The sequence below is a fragment of the Lissotriton helveticus genome, chromosome 4_2 (assembly GCF_964261635.1).
Source record: "Lissotriton helveticus chromosome 4_2, aLisHel1.1, whole genome shotgun sequence".
Classification (NCBI taxonomy): Eukaryota; Metazoa; Chordata; class Amphibia; order Caudata; family Salamandridae; genus Lissotriton; species Lissotriton helveticus.
Window position 1 is genome coordinate 112,617,572 of NC_136064.1, and position 22,465 is coordinate 112,640,036.

Here is a 22,465-nt window from a genome sequence, read left to right on the forward strand (position 1 = left end):
AATAGGGAGGTGCCCTAGAGAGCGCAGGGAGATGCTTGACTGTGGGTGAGGGCGTACCATGGTGCCATGTACACTACGCAGCGGCATTGAAAGAGGGCTTGCTGGAGTAAGACTGTTGTCGAATTGGAGTGCAATGGTGTCAGCCACTAGGTACCTAAATGTAAATGTGCCAGAGGGGAATCTATTTTTCTATTTTTTCGCTGTCCTGTTAGACAACACGTTGAAATGTGTAACATGCAATTGTAACGCCTGGTCATGGTGTAAATTCTCTTTATTTTCTTTGTTAAAAAAAACTTAAATAAATAAAATAAAAAAAATAATTTGCAACAGGGAATAAATAAAAAAGGAATCCAAGTAAGATCAATCAAGTCAAAAATGCATATAATATTTCAATTTCATATTCATGTGCAATGAGTGCATATGCATCTAACCCTACTTATGTCCTTACAGAAATTCAAGAAAAAGTATCCATGGTTGCATCTCGTTACCCAAATAAATAGTTGAACGATGCCCCAAATGGATCGTGAGGTTTCGCCACGACTCGCAAGAACCCACATTGAGGACCTGCGCCCATCTCATACCCGCACATCACCGGCATAACTTTGGAACTACTGTTCCTTGGATATTGCAAGTCGCCATTGTGCACTCTGCAAATGCAGAGCTTATACTGATTTCTCCGGTGTGTCTTAGATATATAAACGTCCATTAGGCAATCCATTGTTGTTCTGAGGATGAACCTTGTATTATAAATGGGTTCGAAACGTCGTCGACCTGAATACTCTAAATGCATAACTACTTTGCGATTTAATGCTTGCATATGTGTATGTGTACTGTCTGTGTATGATTAATGATATCAGACCACCACAACTTGCCTAAAATCCCCCTGTTCGTCTTCCCTTGAGTGTGTTAGTCGGGCATCGGCTGGTGTCCCACTTGCATCACACTGATTCTTGCCTGTACTCTATCCATTGGGAATTAAAACTGTCCGGCTGGACATAAGATATAGAACTATCTAGTCTATATTTATTTGATTCCATTGTTTTTGTTTAGGGACCACTGTCTCTGTTAAAACGTAACTACCCAAGGTCCCTAGCTTACTGCACCTTTGGGTTCCCTTGTGCTGTATATATAACAAATGGAAATGTAGCACTGCTGTTGTGCCTCAAGTGCTATGAGATCCCTATTAGGTAGCGTCCAATGCTCTTAAGTGCAAGTGCTGTGAAGTGATAAGCATCAACAATACGTACATGCGGTTCCATATCAATAAAAACAGATGTGTCCTTTTTCTTCAAATCCGAGTAAATCTGCAATCTCTTCTGTAGTGTAAGCCAAAGCGCTGACCAGGACCTCTAATAAAGAACATGTACAACAGAATACAGGCTAAATCTAACTCACAAATGGACATGCAGCTCAGCATCAAGGTTATGGCCCCATGGTTTCTCAGTGCCTAAAAGAATGCTGTATCTTCCGGCTTTCACCACGCCCATCACTTTCATTCGTTCCTTGGCCTGCCTTTCATAATTCCTTTGGTTTGGTAGGTAAATGCTTTACTTTGTCCCGTACTTTGGTTGTTTGGCTCCCGCTTGTAGACTGACCCTGTTACATGGATTAGTTCACGATCAGCCATATATTGTCGTTGTACTATTTTTCTTTTGTCTGATTATTTTCTTAGTTTCCTGCTTGTGTTCCAAGATCTGCTCCTCTCAGAGCGCTGCCCGTTGTCCCTGTTGCCTTTGCTCCTGCCCCCTCCCGTTGTCCGTGTTGGCCACCTCCTTGCAGAACACAGATAGGTTAATAGCATACAGCCACTAACCTTCAGGAACAAATCCAGCAGGGGGCATGTATAGGTCTCGATTCCACCCCGTAATACCCTCTCCAGAAAGCGATAGGTTCTTCCCTGAGAAGGCAGCACACGGGGGGAAAGGGAAAGTGGATAAAATAAAGTAGCGGTTCGCTACTTGAATGGCCTCTTTCAACACTCTCCAATGGAGCAAGCTCCTTGCAATGGACTAATTCCTCAGCATAAGGACATACCCTGTATAAGGGAGAAATTACAGATTACTACCATAAGACTAACAAAGCTAACATTACACAGACATACTTTACTCTCTCTGTCTCAGGGGAGGCTTCAGGTAGGGAGCTGGCTGGAAATGAGAAATGCATGCAGGAGTCCAAGTCACAGACCATTCAAAATGAACCAGGACTCCAAAGAGACTGTATGATGAGTCACCCCAGTCCTTGGAGTGCACAACTGTGCATGGTCTCTTACACTCAATATTAGATCTAAGGAGAGTACAATAAGGTAAACAAAACTGGTAATCCTGAGGTGTCGTGATCATGCTCATGCTAAAAAGAATGTCTGAAAAGTAATGAGCTGCTCTGCCCGCTCCTCACTAATGCACTACTGTGAGGTGCGTAAAAATAACAATGTGGCGTTGGAGGGAAAAAAAAAAAGTACAGTGCTCCCATCCTAGGAGCGGTCCAAGTCCAGCAGTGACCAAAAAAAAGTCTGGCCACAAGCAAGTTAATCCAAGAGGCAGCAAGAACGAGAGCAAAGAAAACGAACCAAAATCATATACATGGCAGCTCCCACGACCTGTGAAAGCTCCGCGATTGAATTGTTTGTTCCTGTCCAGGGAGCCTGTTGTAAGGAAGTGCAAGCAGGAAGGCGGCAAGTAGAATGCAGGTAAGGTGCGTTCTACTCTAGGAAGGTTTCATTGCGACGGATCTCGGAATACCGCCGGCAGCCATGGCGGCTCCTTCCCTTGTTGTGCACGCATCCCAATTTTTTATGCTTCCCATTGTTTGCAAATTCGGCAGTCCACAATAGCGTGCTCACTTCTCACAGGAGGCAGACTGCTATGGCTGCAGAGACGATGCGTTTTATCTGATGCAGCAGATGCTGAGAGGGAAGCAGACTGCTATGGCAGCAGAGATGATGTAGAATGAGGCGTTTTATCTGATGCAGCAGACGCTGAGAGGGTGGCAGACTGCTATGGCTGCAGAGATGATGTAGAATGAGGTGTGTAATCGGCTGCAGCAGGTGCTGTCCAACGTCAAATGGTGGTGAGGGGGCTGTGATAATGGCCTGAAGGTGCGATGGGTGAAGCTTTTGGGTTGCCCTCTAGTGGTAGAATAGGCTATTGGCGTATCCTAGATAGAAAGAGCTGGGAATGAGGGGATCTCTGTATGAATAGGCGTGATCGGAGCTGTAGTTGATAAAGCTATTGCTGTCCTATTCATTCCAAGTTGTGATTTTGAAGACATAGGAAAGTGGGAGGTTAGGAAGGGAGAGAGGGGGTGGTGATTAACCTCTTCGGTGCTCATGACATAATGGTTCCGTTATGAGCACCAGTCCTGCTGTGCTCACGATGGAATCTTTTCATCATGTACACGGGTGCACAAAATAGCATAGGGATTTCCTTTTTAGGTCTCGGCTAGCCGCGCGAAGCGCGTCTCCGGCTAGCCCCTTTTGTCGGCATGTGTGCTTCCCAGGAGACAGTCCTGGCCGCGCGCATCGCCTTGGAGGCGATTTGAAAGTGACACGCGAACGAGCGCTGCGGCCAGGCGCTGTCTCCTGTGAAGCACACACGCATGCGCATACACACATCAAGTGCTTCGTGAAATTGCAGATGACGGTAAGTGGATTTATTTACATTGCGTGTGTCCTCTTTTCCCGCCTCCACCCCTGGGGCAATCCCTCGTCTATCCTTGCTCCCCGAACACCAGCTCAGCTCCCTCCCAAGCTCCGGCTGCGGCTTTACCTTTGCAGCGGCGCCGAGCCGGATGCGCGCTCAGATCTGCAGAAGGAACAGATTCCACGGAAATGTATCCGGGAGAGCGAGCGAGCTCCGCCGGGAGGCTCACATCGAGGGGAGTGGGGCAGCTGCAGTGCGCTTCCACCGACTGCAGGGGGGCGTCACCGAGTGGCTTGCCGAGGAAAGCGGTGGGAGGCAGGGGCCGAGCTTGCGGAAGGAGGTAAGGAGAGGAGGGAGGAGAAACGAGAGCGCGCTCGAGGGCCTGACTGACAGAAGCACGAGGAGGCAGGACTTCTCACGAAAAACAGTATTGAACTCTAGTTGACACCCCCGGGGTACCAAAGAGTTGTCGGCGTGAAGGAGTAGAAACGTCTCGCCCTGGGGGTATTTACATTTTAAAGCTTGGTGACGCTACTCTCGTAAGTTAATAAAACGTTGCCCATCGCAAATCGTACCCAAGCCACCACGCGTACCTCTAGAAAACAGACCCCTCAGCTTGTGATATACCAGACCCGACCCTTTAGTGAAGATATGTTAGGAGCTCAGGCTCTTGAAGTTTTAAGGCTAGCCTGACTCAAAGAATGAAGGCGGTGTTCTTACCCTTGTTGCACGGAACCACCGAATACTAAAGGGCACTAAAGATGGAACTAAACAGTAGTTAGTGAGTAGTGAGTGCAGAGTGAGTGTGCAGAGTAGTGAGTGCAGAGTGAGTGCAGAGTGAGTAGTGAGTGCCGAGTGAGTAGTGAGTGCCGAGTGAGTAGTGAGTGCCGAGTGAGTAGTGAGTGCCGAGTGAGTGCCGAGTGAGTGCCGAGTGAGTGCCGAGTGAGTGCAGAGTGAGTGCAGAGTGAGTAGTGAGTGCAGAGTGAGTAGTGAGTGCAGAGTGAGTAGTGAGTGCAGAGTGAGTAGTGAGTGCAGAGTGCAGAGTAGTGAGTGGCTGGCCCTGTTTCTAGCTCAAGCGGCACCGGCACCTGTAGTCTAAAGATAATACCTCTGCCTCAAGTGAAGTAATCTGGTACCCAAGGATGACTAGCAAACAATATTATTCACAACGTTGCTTACTATTCAGCAACATTTGACAGTTTGCAATCAATCTTTATAAAACAATTCAGAGTTTGATAACAAATTAATGCAACACATTGTAATATACAATGCCAATAGCTCAAACTTTAATGCTGCGAGACCTATTGCATTGTAAATGCTTGTTTTATTTTTGCCTCTGGAGGTGAGGAGCTTTCCCAACCTGCCAAGTCTGTTATTTTTTTTCTTCAATGTAATGATGATCTCGTGCATGGCGTGATGTCATTACATTGAAGCGGAAACCTAGTTTCAGTTTCATTGTTTCAGTATCTCAGCCCCTCCCCCCAGCACCGAATTACAAGTGAGAGGTATCGTTGGAAAGGGGAGAATCTCCCCTTTCCAATGGTATCCTTCCCTAGTGGATCCCTGCTTGTGGATCGTCTTAGGAGGGTGATCCCCCAAGAAGGGATCCACCCACTGGACACCAGGGTGGGGGGAGCGGCCCCTTGGGCAAGGGCCTTTGCTCCCTCAGATGCAGGCAATGTGATTTCAGCACCTCAAAACCTTTGTTGATACCATTTGCAGGGAAAAAACACTTTCTTCTGCAGCACTTTTTTTCAATAAAAAAAAAAATCGCTGTATTTTGGCTAATTTCTGGGTCCCCTCCAGAGGAATCTACAAAGCCTGGGTATTGAATCAAGATGTTGGGAGAAAAGGACACAAATTTGGCATGGATACCTTAAGTGGAGAAAGTTACAGGGGCCTAAGCTTGAACTACCCCATATAGCCCAAAAAAAGCTTAGCACGGGAGGGGGAGGCCTAGCAGCGAAGGGGCTAAGGTGAGCAACTGGTGTGGGGCCAGTTATAAGGCGTTGTGCTGATGAGGACTGGAGACTGCGATAACCACATATATAGCTAGTCACAGCCCCTTGCCTTCTGAGCAGAGTACTGACTATTTATGCCCAGTTTTTAGAAATAATTTCTCTATGTAGATGTTCGGATCCGGAAGTGGAAGAGGTTGTGCTCTGGCCGTCCTTCCTTCGATGTGGAAGAGGTTGTGCTCTGGCCGTCCTTCCTTCGATGTGGAAGAGGTTGTGCTCTGGCCGTCCTTCCTTCGATGTGGAAGAGGTTGTGCTCTGGCCGTCCTTCCTTCGATGTGGAAGAGGTTGTGCGCTGGCCGTCCTTCCTTAGATGTGGAAGAGGTTGTGCGCTGGCAGTCCTTCCTTAGATGTGGAAGAGGTTGTGCGCTGTCCGTCCTTCCTTAGATGTGGAAGAGGTTGTGCGCTGTCCGTCCTTCCTTAGATGTGGAAGAGGTTGTGCGCTGTCCGTCCTTCCTTAGATGTGGAAGAGGTTGTGTGCAGGCCGTCCTTCCTTAGATGTGGAAGAGGTTGTGCGCAGGCCGTCCTTCCTTAGATGTGGAAGAGGTTGTGCGCAGGCTGTTCTTCCTTAGATCTGGAGGAGGTTGTGCGCAGGCCGTCCTTTCTAAGATGTGGAGGAAGTTGTGTGCAGGCTGTACTTTCTAAGATGTGGAGGAGGTTGTGTGCAGGTGTCATTCTAAGATGCGGAAGAGGTTGTGGGCAGGCCGTCCTTTCTATGTTGTGGAAGAGGTTGTACGCAGGCCGTCCTTTCTATGATGCGGAAGAGGTTGTGCGCAGGCCGTCCTTTCTATGATGCGGAAGAGGTTGTGCGCAGGCCGTCCTTTCTATGATGTGGAAGGGATGGAGCTAGGTGTAGCTAGTCCCTTCTAAAATGTGGATGTGTAGACCTCTCTACCTCATCCATTTTTGTGGTACAAACCCAGTTGCCTGCTGAGATCGGGGCATTTTCTCCTTCTCCTCTGGATCGCAGAGTTGACTCTCTTGATCTAAACATCTTTTTCAGTGGCAGCTGCCTAAAAATGCAAGTAGATTCCGATGTTCATGCTTTTGAGCCATCACTTTTGAAGTTCAGTACATTTAAAAAAACAAACTGGTTGTATTCTCTGCCGAGTGGATACTCCTTGCTCATCCCTGCTCTTGTGAAGTTGCTAAATCAGTTGTATGTATTATAGTTGCCTTTTAAATTGTCTGATACATTAAAGTTAAATTGAAATTGTCAAGGTAATGTTGTACCCTTTCCTTTACCTGTGCGATTTTCCCCAAGTGCTGAGTTTTAATAAGTGTTATTCATTTGTTCTTTAATTTATCTAACTGTATGTTGATGACACCTTGTTACTCCTCAACACGTCCCTTCCCTCAAACCTTGACACCCTGAGCTATGTTTAATGCTGTGCTTCCCCGAACTATAATTATACAGTTACTAAACCTTACTGCTACCCTTCCCTGGACCCTAAAGTCCCCTACCTACTCAAGTATGCTACCAATCCCTAAATCCTACCAGCCCTTTAGTACCAGTAACCCTTAATTCTTCTCTTCCCTGAACCCCAAAAGGCCCTTAATGTCCCTTCACGCACCCTTCCTTGAACCCCAAAAGCTAAAAGCCCCTTAGTTCTACTTATGGTTTCTGAACCCAACCAACTCCTTACTCTACTCTTCTGTTAATCCTAAATCCCTCTCTACTTTAGCCGGACATGCCCTGCACCCAGTGCACTTCTGCTAGAAAGCATGGCACTCTTATTTTTTTATAGCCACAGCTTTTCATTCTATTTTTTTCTGTAGATAACATTTTTGATTCGTCTTTTCAGTCTACATGTTTCTCACAAAAAGTTTACAGTAAACTGCAAAATCCTGGCAAGAAAGAGAAACAGTTGGAGCTTCCAGGACCGTGTGTAGTGGGCCATGGAGGTGGTTGTGACCACTGAACAGCTGCAAGACCTGTTGTGCTCTTGATCATAACTGTGTATTCCCTTTTCTTTGGGATCCTGTGTGTTACCCCAATGTGCATCTCTTTATTTCTTCTATTTCTTCATCTTTAATCCCTTTGCTTTTACATTTCACTTTTGTTTGGAGCTTGAATTTTTTGTAAAACCTCAGTGAATGCGCATTTTAGATTTTCATGGAGTGCGTAGCACAGGGTTTGAGTTGCTCTTCGAGATACCCAGGGTGTAGATTGCGAGTTGAGCTCTAGGAACCTCTGGCTCTTCCCTGGCCCTGGCTGCCGCCTCTGAGCACTCTCTGTATGAGGCATTGAACCCAGCTTAGGTCCTGCAATATTAGCTCATGGAATGTTTGAATATCAAAGGTCTTAGTGTAATCGAATAGTTCCCCCAGACTCTATATTTTACTGGGGGTTTGTTTAACCAGTGAAATACTGAAGTTGCAAATGCATCTTGGAATTTTTCTTTCAGGAAGGATACACAGCTCCAGATATTTATTTTTGTTGTAATTTCATAATGAAAGAAAGTTCTAACTTCCTTGTCAGACACCACTCATTCTTAATTACAGCCGTCCTGCGCTGCTGGCTGTACACTATGTACCCTCAGCAAAACCTCTAAAAGAGAAATCTGTCCTCACCTCCAGGGGGTGTTTGTCGTCTAGGGTGATCTAAATGTTCCTTGAAGCAAAGGGTATTTTTTGGGTATTTTTGGTCTCCATTCTGAAAAGTGCCCCAGTCTGAAGCCCTAGGCTATTTATTGATGTACATATGTGCAAGGGAAATGAAAGCTGTCAACTGTGCCTGATAAAGCATTGAGACCGTTTTCATTGACATGGCAGGAACATAGTTTTCTTCCATTAGGAATTTCATGTTGTCTGTGGTGTGCTGAGTAGTTTTCCAGAACACTACATTTACAAGAATAGCTCCGGTATTCTGACCATGTCACCTACTCCCCTCACTGCCCGCTGGAGATTAATTTATCTCTGGCATGCTGTTGTGCTGCTCAGCTAGCTAGGATACCATGTTGTGGTGCTGCTCAGCTTGTGGTGCTGCTCAGCTGGCTAGGACGCAATGCTGGGGTGCTGCTCAGCTTGCGGTGCTGCTCAGCTGGCTAGGATACCATGCTGTGGTGCTGCTCAGCTTGTGGTGCTGCTCAGCTGGCTAGGATACCATGCTGTGGTGCTGCTCAGCTTGTGGTGCTGCTCAGCTGGCTAGGATACCATGCTGTGGTGCTGCTCAGCTTGTGGTGCTGCTCAGCTGGCTAGGATACCATGCTGTGGTGCTGCTCAGCTTGTGGTGCTGCTCAGCTGGCTAGGATACCATGCTGTGGTGCTGCTCAGCTTGTGGTGCTGCTCAGCTGGCTAGGATACCATGCTGTGGTGCTGCTCAGCTTGTGGTGCTGCTCAGCTGGCTAGGATACCATGCTGTGGTGCTGCTCAGCTTGTGGTGCTGATCAGCTGGCTAGGACGCAATGCTGGGGTGCTGCTCCGCTAGCCAGGGTGCCATGGGGCTGCTCCCCTAGCCAGGGTGCCATGCTGTGGGGCTGCTCCGCTAGCCAGGGCTGCTCCCCTAGCCAGGGTGCCATGCTGTGGGGCAACTCCGCTAGCCAGGGCGCCATGCTGTGGGGGAACTCCGCTAGCCAGGGCGCCATGCTGTGGGGGAACTCCGCTAGCCAGGGCGCCATGCTGTGGGGGAACTCCGCTAGCCAGGGCGCCATGCTGTGGGAGAACTCCGCTAGCCAGGGCGCCATGCTGTGCGAGAACCCTGCTAGCAGAGGCACCAGGGAAGAAGCAGAGGCCTGCTTTCGAGTAAAGTAAATGTAGGAGTTTAAAATGCCAGACACTGTTGCATTTTACTTTTGTTTCAAGCTTTTCATACATTTTTATTTACTTCATCCTTTTTCCCTATTTTCTAACATTTTGTTTTCCCCCTGAATGTTTTGGTGATTTTCTCCAGAACCAACGAAACGTATGCTTTCCTTCCAAGGCTTAGCGGAATTGGCTCATCGCGAATATCAGGCGGGGGACTTTGAAGCAGCGGAGAGACACTGCATGCAACTGTGGAGGCAGGAGCCAGACAACACGGGTGTCCTGCTGCTGCTCTCGTCCATCCACTTCCAATGCCGACGGCTGGACAGGTAGGTTCCTAGTGGTGGTCTCGTGGGAGCCTGAATTATCTTGTTGTTTTTGTTTTGACTTGGGCGTCATGGCTGTGGGTGGGGAGAAATTTTGATCCTTGTCCGTTTCACTTTCTGCCATACGGCGGTGTTTGAAGACACCATGAATAATCCTCTTGCCATCCTTTTGTTATTGACATGGTTTACTTGGTTTTATCTTGGAAGGGAAGCACATTATCTACAACCTGATAAAGATAATACAGTGCAGAGAGTACAGGGCAGTCAGACCAGTGCTTGCAGTGTAATGCTGTGACTGGTGTGAGCGAAATCATATTTACAGGGCATGCAGCCTGGACACATTTGGAAGAAGGCTGATCTACAGGGGTTTTCTGATGCATTGTGTTCTGTTGCTACACAAGGAGCTATGGGAATGCTAGAAGTGCAGTGCGAGCCTGCAAAAGTCTTCTAAAGTACTAGGACATTTTTATGATGTAGTCACTCTGGGTACATTTTGGGAATCCATTAGAGGCTGTGTATGGAATTTCAGGAATACCTGACTATGTATTTTAGTGAGCTTGTTGATTTTGGGTTGCAATAGGATGACCTGACTAAATTAGTGAAGCGTGTTGAGGATTTCTTGATTTGTATTAACGAGGTATGCAATAACAATACAAGCATTGGGAAAGCTATCTGGTCTAGGGTTGGTTGCCAACTTTTGGTTTTGCCAATGTTTGGGAATCATTTTTGTAACGCTGTGCAAGGGGGGTACTTTTTGTGTCTTCACAAAAGCAGAATGCTGCCATTCCAAAGCTAAGCCAATGGGTAAAGGGGCTGATCCCATGCCTCGTGCTGTAAGGGTCAGAACAAAAACGATTGACAATCTGACACCAATGCATGGAGAACTGTTCAAAATGTCTTGCCTAATATCACACCTTGCAGCTGGTGTAAGGAGGTCTTCAAACTGCTTCTCTGGGAGCCAAAGGCAGGTTGGAATCAGTCCAGTTTTGAGTTGGTGAGGGGGAAGGTCTGCATTCGGGATCCAGTCACCAGGAACGACAACTCAAGAGGAAAGGGAGACTGCAAATATTATGCCCATATTTAATACCACTTAAAGCATCCCATGCATTAGTTCTTGTCTGGGTTGATGGGCGCGGATTAAAAGTAAAACTTGCAAATATGTACTAGTTCGTTTCATTTGAAATGATTCACAGTCTCTTAGATCAAGTGTCTTCAACTTGTGTGCCTGACCCATACTTAAGCTTCACTAACCACTTTACCCAATCACATTTTCTCCACTTGCGGGCATTAACAATAGTGACACATTACTGTTGAGATGATATATGTCAAATATAATTCTGTAAGCTTTGTCAGCCCTCTTTACACTTTGTCATTTTTTACCTGGTTAACTTCACTGTGAGGGATGGCATTCTCATCCTGCTCTTCCATTAGGACATTTGTAGATCTATTCAGTACCAGGTATCACTATAGTAAAGTGTGCTTTTTGAGACAAAGAATATGTTTGAGTCGTGTGCTGTAGATTCACAAGGTTTGCATACTCCTGCCATCAAGTGTTTGGTCTGGATGTTATCAAGTTTTTCTTCAAGAAGTCTTTTCCAGTCCAGGCGACTCCTTTCGGTGATAGTACGCATGGGCATCAACTCCATTGTTAGATTTTATTTTCGCCATTGGGTTCAGACTTGGTTTGGGGCGCTCCAGGCCGAGACTGTGTGTTGGAATTCTTTCGCTTCGCAACCCGATGTACCCTCATTGATAATGTTTCAAATCTGTTTTCCCATTCTCTGCGTGTTGAAAATCAGAAAACCATCACATTTGGATACACTAAACTCCAAGTGTGGCCTTATGGCCTAGCCCATTCTTTCACTTTCACTTGAGAGATCAACATAGAGTAAATCTACAGATGGAATGGACCCCATTCCAATTCTGCCCTCTGTGCCACTCTAGATATCCATGCACCAACCTTCACAAAGTCTAACTCGTACCTGTCTCCGGGGTACAAGGAAGACCTTCCAAGACCACAGGTCTCGACGGAAAGAAATGCAGCCACAAAACATCAAAGAGACTCCCGATATCTTCATAGAAGAAATTGAACAGGAAGAAATGGAAGTGTCAGCAGCGGAGAAAGAGGTCTTCTCCAGTATTGGGGAGTCTTTCATAGATTCACATGCCTGAATCATTCCCCGTCGTCGGAGTGGGAGTCCACGGTACATAAAAAAGCATTAATATGCCTATAGAAAAACCAAAACCTTGGTAATAACAAACCAGGAAGTAAAGTAGCCCTAAGCTACAGTGTACAGAACTTCCACACTCATGACTATCCTAGTCATTTTGTTAGTCCAAACTGCAGCCAAACAGGCGACAGCACCCACCAGAATGTTCTCCTCAGAGGCTCAGGCTCTCAGATTTTCTACCGCATGTCGTGTGAAGGTAGTCTCCCTGAGCTCTGCTTAGTTTTCTTCTTACTTTGGTTGGTTTTTACCTTCTAAAGATGTCTACTTCTAAATCCCTTTTTAGGGCTTGTGATTCCTATGGAAAGCTAAGGCTTTTTAAGGAGGATCCTTACAAAAAATAGATATATTGTCTGTATCCAGATCAAGAGGTGAAGGAGTATAAAATTTGCAGAACCTTTCCTCAGAAAACCCTCAGGGACAGAGAGGGTCGTCTTCTCCTTTGGCTCCAGAAGATAAAGGACCAGGATAACCCCGTTTCTGAGGAAGGGAGCATTGCCTCGGGGCCTTCTATATCCTCTAGGAAGAGGAAAGCTGAGGTTGAGTTAACTTCTCCTGGGGCAAAGGTGTTGAAGAAAGCCCAATCCTCTCAGTATTCTGGCGTGCCTTCTACTTCAAAAAAGGTTTCTCCACCTGTTAAATCTGGTCCTGATACACCCTCAAGGAAAACTGGAAAATCTACATCTTCCAAAGCAGCTTCTCATAAAATTTTGCCTCAGACTACACCTTTGACCACTTCAGCGTCAAAGACAGCTTCACCGTCGCCATCTCCATGTTGTCACCTCCTCAACATCTACGGTGACTTTCTCCTCACCAAAACCAGCTATGGTGATGTCTTCAGCCTCCTCACTGTCGACGTTGGTTCAGGTACAAGTTCGACCCATCTCGTCGACAAAGATGGTACCATCAATCGTCGAACGCCCCACCGTCGACGAGGATCCTGAAGGTACCGTCGACGAGTACTCAGTCGTCGACACAAGCGTCGACGAATATCTTGCCGTCGACGAAGATAGTCCTACCATCGACGGCATCCGCGTCGACAAAGATTACTTTACCGTCGACGACATCCTCATCGTCTACGAAAAAGACGCTCCCGTCGACGACGCCATCGTCGACGAAGACGAGCACGTCGACATCGACTATATTGCCGTCGACGGTGTGTCCGTTCTTGCTTCACAGTTGGAAACGGGTTTTTTGTTTTATTTTTTTATTTTTATTTTCAAGAGTTTTATATAGCGCTGGCTAGACCCGGAGGTATCAGAGCGCTTTACATGTGTGTCAGATCATAGTTACAGGTTACATCATAACGAAGGTTACATAGTTCTTAGAGCATGGCCACATAGTTACTGGTAAGGTCGAGATAAACAATAAGCACAAATACGTAAGGGGAGAAGCAGGCAAGGTGAGAGATTCAGGGGAGGGGGGTTGGAGCAGGGGAAGTAGACAGATAATGAAGGTGGGAAAGAGGAGGTTAGGGTGAGAGACACAGCATGGGAAGAGGAGGGGAAGGGTGACTGGTAGACAAACCGGTAGATGAGTCAAGGCAAAACGTCCAAAGTCCAGTAAGCTGTGATCCCAGGGGAAGTGGTATCACTTCCCTATCTCTGTTGCGAGAGGCTCCCTTTGCGCAGTGGACTCTCTCAGATGGGTCTCTGAGACTCCAAGACCTACATACTGGATCCTTCCCCAGAAAGGGGAGAGGGAGTGCTTTGGCAAGGGGTGCTATACCATACCTCAAGTGAGTGGCTCCCTTGGCGCAGTGGACTCGCTCAGCGGGTTCGCTGAGACTCCAGAGTATAAATATTGGATCTTTCCCCAACAAGGGGAGAAGGAGTGCTTAGTCAAAGGGCACAAAGGACAGGGGGTAGGCAGAGTAGCAGGCAAGGGGAGAGAATTTGGGGAAGAGGAGATAGGAGCTAGGGACGAGACAATGAGGAGAGACGAAAAGAAGTCTATCTAAAGACCGACTGGGTAGGTGACGACCAAGGAGGGAATCCACGGCCCATCTCCCCTATAGCTAAACTAAGTAGCTCCATCGGGCGTCAGACAAATTAGTTCAGTCTCAATACATTAAGAGAGGAGGGAAGGAGAGACATAAATGGAGGGCGGATGCGGTAGGATACTGCAGGAGAGACAAAAGGAAGTGCAAGAATGTGGTTCAACAATATATAGGAAAAGATCAAACAAGAAAACATTATATCAAACAGTCAGCAATACATTCGGGGAGGAGAGAGAGGACCGAGAAAGTAGTGGGGGGGAGGGGAAGGCAGGAGGGGTAGCGGACAGGACGGGCCACACAGGCGCACACCGGTAGATGGAGGATCGCCATAAATCAGGAGGAAGAAGAGGGCAGGTCAAATGAACAGGGCTAAGGGAGGGGAGGAGGGAAAGTGAGGTTGGCTAGACCCAAAGGTATCGGAGCACTATACATGAGGATCAACAATGTATCAGACGGGGGGAGGAGCCAAGATGGCGATCGGAACAGTCGCATAACTGCCTCGCTCCGTGATTTCTTCCTCCCCGCCACCTATCCTGTATTTCATCCTGTTCGGGGTGTTCCGAATTTGGTCACCAAGGAAGAGCCTTCACTTACCATCCTTGTCCGGGGCTCTGGCGTGCAGTCATTTCGGCGTTCTGCCCTTGTTGCCTTGCTGGCCTTCCCGGCCCTGACGCCGGGGCCTCGAGTGCTGTGCTTGCCCGGAGATGTTCGGAGTACCGGCGGTCCGGAACCGGTGGAGAGACCCGATGCTGGGAGCCTGAGAGCCGCGGGCCGGAAGCCCTGTAGCGGCCCACCCCCGCGGGTGGACCACCCCGTATGTCCGATTGCCTGCCGGCCCGAAGAATAGAAGCCGCGCTGTCCGGCACCCCTCAAGTGGGTAGCCCACTCCTGTTGCTTGTCCCGCCCGGGGTCCGGTGCTGGGCTCCCCCCCGAGTGTTGTGGGGAGCACGCCCGTTCTTCTGGTGACTCTCCTTTCTCCGCCGAGCGCCATCCGCCGCGGATCGGTTGTGTGCCCTGGGGCCGCCGGTGCTCCTGGTGGACTTGGAGGCGCCCACGATGATGGCGGCGGGCGCTGTGCTTAAGATGGCGGATGGCCCCTCGGAGAGTCTTTCTCCTGGAGACAGGGAAGTTGCTGCATTTATTCTCTCCAGCCCTCGTTTGATTCGGGCGGCCCCTACTCGGAGTGCTGTCTTGTCTGCCCTGGCTGCTCTGGGGATCGACCTGTCCTTGAAATGCCGAGACTTGGAGTCGCGGATCTCCGCCATGGCTGCTCCGCCATTTTGTGACGCGGTGTCGTCTTCCCGAATTGTAATGGTTGAAACTTCTCCGGCTGCTGTGCTGGGATCTCCAGCTGGGTGTTTGATTCTATGGGATCATGTGGACCCGGTGCCGATGCTGCAGTGTTTCCTACATCCTGATTTCTCTGCTTCGTGCTGGACAGCCCAGATATTGTGCTTGGCCACGTGGATCGTTGAGGTACTTTTGCATTCTGACTGCTGCCGAGTTCTCCTGGTTGCTTCTTGTTGGCCGGGACGGTGTTTTGCGGAGATCCCACTGGCCTTCCTGGACTGGTATGGACCCACTGTATCATTCTGCTTTTCGGCCGTGGCGGGGTCTGAAAGTTCGACTCTTCATAAAAGTGGACAGGGGTGATTGTGTCGGAGTACCTGTGGGACCCTTTTAAATGGCATCTCCAGGCCTCATTATTTTGGTTAGTTCTTGTTTTTCATCCTTGTGTGGGCTTTTTTCAATGTCCTTTTCGACCTCGATTGGTGATCCGTTGTTGCGGGTGGGGTAGTGTTCCATGTTTCGATCGCTGGCTCCTCTCCTCTCCTGTCCTACTTTTTCCTCTCCTTCTCTCTTTCTTCCCTTTCTTTGTTATTATTCCCTTTCTCTTTCTTCTATATTTCGGGTGACTCTGGGCGACAGGCACGCTGTTTAGTGGGGTAGGCCGTAGCCATTACAGTGATGTAGGGTGGGGGGGGGTGTTTGTTATTTTAGTTTGTTTTATTCTATGGTCCCTTTTTGCTTTTTTCAGGGGGTGGGCTATGTCCCTTTGTTTTCACTTCTTTGTTTCGTACGTTTCCGCACTTTCTCCTTTTCCGGGGCGGGAAGGCTGTACATGTGGCGTCCACGTTATTTGTTTGCTGACATTTGTCCTTTATTTTTGAACCTTTGCTGGGCGTAGGATGTCTTTGGGCTTCGCCCTACTAGGGTTATTTGATTGCGTGGGGGGCTGTCTCCCTCCCGCCCCCCCCCCCTTGTTTTCTGTATATGTTGCGTGACGCCCGGTAGATATGGCCGCTGCCTCCTCTATAAAATGTAAAATGAAACCTTTTTTATCCTGGCGCTGACTGTTTAACGTCTTTATTTCACGTCTATCCTGTATTCATTCTATTGTACGCATTGATGTTGCCCTTTTTTTTACTCTCCTGCTTTTGCGGCCGGCCCCTGTGGTTGTAGGCCTGCGCTTGTACTTCTAAGTGTCTTTCAATAAAGGTTTTTAAAAAAAAAAAAAATAAAAAAAAAAAAACAATGTATCAGACAAGATCAACAATGACACAATACATAAAAAATAATAGGCATTTTCATTAGGAGAGGAGAGAAAGGAGAGAGAAAAGCATTGGAGGGGGCAGTGGAGGTGGGAAAGGGAGGAAAGAGAAAAGACAACAAGGAGAGACAAGAGGAAGTCTGTCTAAAGACCGACTGGGTAGGTGACTACCAAGGGGGGAATCCACGGTCCATCTCCCCTATAGCTAAGCCATGTAGCTCCATCGGGCATCAGACAAAATAGTTCAGTCTCAATACTTGGAGGGGGAAAGGAGAGATATATAATAAAAAAAAAAATGGAGGGAGGATGTGGGAAGAGACGACAGGAGAGAGGCAAGGAAGTCTGGCTAAAAACCGGCTGGGTAGGTGACGTCCAAGGAGGGAAATCCCCGACCTGTCTCCCCTATAGCTAAACTAGGTAGCTCCATCTGGCATCAGAACAAAATAGCTAGATCTCAATTGACGAGGGAAAATTCGTAGATAAACAGGTGGGGGCTAGGACAGGTGAGGGCAGAGGTCATTAGCAGGAAAGTGGAGAAGAGTAGAGCGGGGAGGGGTAGCGGACAGGACGGGCCACACAGGCGCACACAGGTAGATGGAGGATAGCCATAAATCAGGAGGAAGAAGAGGGCAGGTCAAATGAACAGGGCTAAGCGAATTACAGTTGCAGGAGTCCAACCGGGGAAATGGGTAGTAGAGCCCCCGGAAAACGCTGCTAGTTCGGTGTAAGTTTCCATGGATCAGCTTTGAATCATTCTAAAAGTGGGTCCGTTCCTTCTCAGGCGTCCTGTAAGATCAGCCGGCTAGGGGGTCAGTGCAGTCCCACTCCTGCGCGTAAGGGCTCCAGCGACGAGTAGTTATATTCCACGGAGGGCCACCTCAAGTCCCCCAGGCCACAACACACAAGAGGATGGGGGCCCTAGGCTGGGCGCAGGTCGCTGGGGGGGGCAAGAACACTCAGGAGCCAGTGCCACCAGACCGCCCAGCGCAGGGGGACAAGTTGAGCGCTATCTCGGTCTCCGCGGCCTCGTAAGACCGCACTCCGCCTCAGAAGGCCAGCAATTTCCCCCTTGCCGGCGAGCTTGCTCCACAGTTGGAAACAGGTTTTTTACCGTCGACGCCCCCACTGTCAACCTGTACGGAAATGCAAGTATGGTCAGCCAAGCCATCCGCAATACTGCTGCCTTCGCCGTCTACCACAGCTTCACTTTTAGAATGGCGTGGTTCATCTTTAACAACTGTCTCCATTAAAATTGCCGGAAAGGTGGCTAGATTCTGAGGAAGAGGAATCCTATGAAGATGACACTTTCCGTGCAGCCAGAAGCCCATCTGAGCTGCTTATAAAACTCCAGGATGAGGAGCATGAAGAGGAGGAACAATTCCTTGATCCCTCTGGTCGGGCTCCTGTGTCTGAGCCTACCACGCAAATGCCACTGGATCTCTTGCATAATCTCCAATATATGTTAAGCGATTATTATCGCCGATTTCCTCCATCAGAATCGGGTGATTCTCATTTCTCTACACCTGTGCCTTAGGCCATCTAAGACTTTCTCTACACCTGTGCCAAGGCCATCTAAGACAACACTGAGGCCTCCAAGACCAGCTTCTCTGCTGCCAACTACGGACACACAACCTGCAATACCTCCTTCGCCAGTGCCATCTCATCATACGCAGGGTGATACTTCGGAGGAGGAACGAGAAGAAGGCGAAGTGGACGACAAGTCAGTATCGTCGGAGTGGGATGAGTATCCAGCACAAACTCCTTCTCCAGCTGGCCCACCTACAGCGGATTCTCCGCCGGTAGATATTGCGACCTTCCACCAAATCATGGAAAGGGCAACAAAAAGGTTCCTCATCACAATGGAGACTAAATAGGATGAGTGCTTCCTATATGATTTTAAAGATTTACCGCAAAGTCAAGACCATCCCAATAATTGATTTTATCTGGAAGGAGGGTCTAAAGATAATGGCTACGCCAAACTCTCTACCTGCAGTTCTACCTCGGGTAGATAAGAAATATAAGGTGCCTACCAAGTCCCCGTCATGTCTTACTGGCCAGGCTAAAACTGACTCAGTGGTTACCCAGGCGGCTCAGAGGAGAGCTAAGAATCAAGCAACACAGGTCACTGCTCCTCCGGATAGAGAGGGAAGACGCCTCGACTCAATAGGAAAGAAAGTCTCAACTATTGCGGCAACTACTGTCCGTGCCGCGAACTCCCTTGCAATACTTGGGAGATATGACAGGCAGATGTGGTCGGACATATCGCCTTACATTGAAAAGCTTTCAGAGCCTGATAGAGCTAAAGCCAGAAAGATTTTACAAGAGGGAGAATGTGTTTCATCTGAAATTGATACAGCCGTGGACGTGGCAGCCACAGGTTTTAGACAGCTGGCGGGGTTGCAGCTGTTCTGAGGAGACAGGGATGGCTAAAATCTACATCCTTTCGCCTGGAGGTCCAATCTAAGATCATGGACATGGCCTATGATGGAGAGTTCCTTTTTGGGCAACATGTGGATGAGGCTTTACAAGCGACAAAGAAAGACACGGAGACTGCACGATCGCTGGGATCTCTTCAATTTCGTAAGTCTTCCTTTCGTGGAGCAAGTGGAAGAGGTAATTTCTCTAACAGAGGAGGTTATTCACAATAGCGTTCCTACAACAACTCACTAGTAACCAAAGATACCAACCATACCGACAACAAACGTATGGTCAAAGGAGAGGCAATTACTCCCAGTCAAGAGGAAAAACCTTATCGAGGAAGACACAACAACAAGAGCAAGTGAGAAATACATCCTGCCACCACCTCTACCCAACCTGAAGCAAATTGGAGGAAGAATATCCCTATACTTCTCAAATTGGTCCAACATTACTACGGACAGGTGGGTCCTGGACGTGGTATCCAGGGGTCACATTCTAGAATTCGTCAAAGCCCCTCCAAATTCTCCCCCAAAAGGTCCACCACCAGCTCATCTCAAAGAGCTGTTCTCCCAAATACATTCCATGATTCAGAAAGGAGCAATCGAGAGGGTGCCTCAACATCAGAGGGGGAAAGGATTTTATTCGAGATTTTTCCTGATTCGCATGAAGTCTGAGGAATGGCGCCCCATCCTCGACCTGTATGCCCTCAACAAATACCTCAAAAAATTATCCTTCCGGATGTTAACACTTCAAGAAATCCTCCAATTTCTTTCAGAAGGGGATCACATGGCAACACTCTACCTTCAGGACGCATACTTCCATGTGCCCATTTTTCCTAGGCACCGGAAGTTCTTACGGTTCAGAGTTGCTGGCAGGGATTTTCAGTTCAAAGTTCTCCCCTTTGGACTACGTTCAGCCCCCAGAGTTTTTACAAAGATGTTAGCTCCTGTGGCGGCCCACCTGCGATTGGAAGGAATTCAAATGTATCCATATTTGGACGACTGCCTTATCAAGGCCAGTTCTTTCGTCACAGCAAGAACTCACGTTCAAAGATGTCTGTCACTACTTCAGAGCCTGGGTTTCTCAGTGAATTTCGAGAAGTCTCATCTGACTCCATCCTAAAGAAAGTCTTTCTTGGGAGCGACGCTGGACACGAAGCTCGCCCAAGTTTTCATTTCAAGAGAAAGGCAGTTGAAGATTCACAAGATGGCTTCTACATTACTAAGTGCGTTTCTGTTCGCAAGTCTTTCCTAGGGATGATCTCGTCCTGTATTCCTCTCATCCCCAACTGTCGCTTAAGGTTGAGGCCTTTGCAAGAGGAACTCAGTCTTCAGTGGGTACAGGTAGTAGGATCATTTGAAGATGCTATCAACAGAACCCCTCGGATGAGGAACTCCATTCAATGGTGGACGTAACGGTGCAACCTACAGGTGGGATGTGCATTCCTGACAGAAGTGCCCAGATTCATCGTGACCACAGATGCTTCTCTGGAGGGCTGGGGCGCCCACCTCCAGGGAATGGCAATCTGTGGCAAATGGTGCATACAGCAGAAAAAGTGGCACATAAACCTCCTAGAGTTACAAGCCATTTTTCTCGCCCTGAAATCCTTTCAAGCAATTTTAGAGGGTTCCACGGTTCTAATTCGAACATACAACACAACCAGCATGCATTACCTGAACAAACAGGGAGGCACAAGGTCGGCCCGATTATCCCATCAGGCACAAGAAATTTGGAATTGGGCCCTGGATCACACCATCAATCTGTCGGCGGTCCATGTCCCAGGGGTTGCCAATGTGCTAGCGGACCCCCTCAGCAGGACTACTGCGTGCAATCACGAATGGGAGTTACATCGGCCTACCCTGGATCAAATATTCCAAGAGTGGGGTCACCCCGACCTGGATTTGTTCGCGAACAGTCAGAACCGGAAATGCCCACGCTTTGCAAGCTGGATTCCCCACAGGAACTCATGCGGGGATGCCCTTTCGATGAACTGGTGTCGTATATTTGCGTACGCTTTTCCTCCGATTCCTTTAATTCCCAAGGTCATCAGGAAGATGAGGAGACAACCATGTCGTCTAATCCTGATTGCTCCAAGGTGGCCCCGACAATATTGGTTCACCGAGCTTCTCCTCCTCTCGGAGTGCAGGCCAATACAACTGCCTCGAATACCGAATCTCCTGACAATTCAAGAGGGCCAAGTATACCATCCGGACCCAGTTTCTTTGAAATTATCAGCTTGGCTCCTCAACACAATGAATTCGCCCACTTAGGCATTCCTCAAGATTGTCAAGAAGTTCTCGCTAATGCTAAAGCGTTTCTGTGCCTGGTGTCAAGCTGTTAATCTGCATCTCATTCATGCTAGACCAGAACAAATCTTGCCTTTTTTCTGCATTTGGCTAGATCGGGTTTGGCACATTCTACCCTTAAGGTATTTCTGGCAGCCATTTCCAGATTTCGTCAGGACGGATCGAACTCTGTTTTCCTCAAGAATAAACCAGCAATTCTTTAAAGATCTTTTTCATATGTTCCCTTCAATTCGACGACCACCTCCATCTTGGCATTTGAATGTGGTGCTAGCCCAACTCATGCGTCACCCCTTTGAACCTATCCATAAGATTGATCTCGAGTTTCTTACTTGGAAGGTCTCTTTGCTATTGGCTTTAACATCCGCTAGACTGGTCAGTGACATTCAGGCATTCACTTCAAAACCACCTTTCCTGCAATTTACCTCAGATTCGGTGGTGCTACGTACCAATCCTAAGTACATGCCCAAGGTTCCATCGGATTTTCACCTAAATGAGCCGGTGATCCTCAAATTTTTTCCAAATGCACAATCACCGGCTGAAAGAGCTTTACACTCTTTAGACATCAGAAGATGTCTCAGGTTCTACCTTCAAAGAACGGCAACTGTTCGCAAGACAGACCAACTGTTTGTGGCCTATGGTAAACTGTGCCAGGGATGCGCGGTATCCAAGCAGACTATAGCCAGATGGGTCTCTTCAGCAATTGGGCTCTGTCATCAACAGGCAGGAAGACCCTTGCAGTCCTTACCAAGAGCGCATTCTACAAGGGCGGTATCCTCTTCCACCGCTTTATTCGCTGGTGTGCCTCTTCTTCAGATCTGCAGGGCGGCAACGTGGTCCAGCAGGCACACTTTTACAAGACACTACTGTCTGGACTCAGCAAGTGATGCAGATGCTTCGGTGGGAAGAGCAGTTCTTCGCAATCTTTTCAGATAAGGTGAGCCTCTGTTCTCCCTCCTCCTCTATGCTCTTGTTTAGACGCTTCTATCATGTTATTGGTTATTGCCTTGCATGCATATCTGCTGTATACTGTAAGTGTCTTACGAGCATGTTATTTTTTCTTGTACTGCTATCTACTCTGATTCAGGCATGTGAATCTATGAAAGACACCCCAATACTGGAGAAGAAAAATAGTTACTTACCTGTAATCTGTGGTTCTCCAGTATTGGTGTCTTTCATAGATTCACATGCACCCGCCCACCTCCCCTCAGAGACTCCCTCGGGCAATTACTAGGTTCCACTC

The 22,465-nt window shown here is 48.1% G+C and overlaps 1 protein-coding gene across 4 annotated transcripts in view; it reads left to right on the top strand.

Annotated features, from left to right (window-relative positions):
• The window catches only part of OGT (O-linked N-acetylglucosamine (GlcNAc) transferase), a 399,845-nt gene that overhangs the window by 33,478 nt on the left and 343,902 nt on the right, over positions 1–22,465 (top strand). For 2 of the 4 annotated variants that reach the window (XM_078640248.1, XM_078640247.1), the window contains exon 2: positions 9,576–9,726. In XM_078640248.1, the coding sequence (XP_078496374.1) occupies positions 9,576–9,726 (151 nt within the window). Of the gene's footprint in view, positions 1–9,545; positions 9,727–22,465 lie in introns of all 4 variants that reach the window. The other 2 variants (XM_078640246.1, XM_078640249.1) reach the window with 1 other exon arrangement.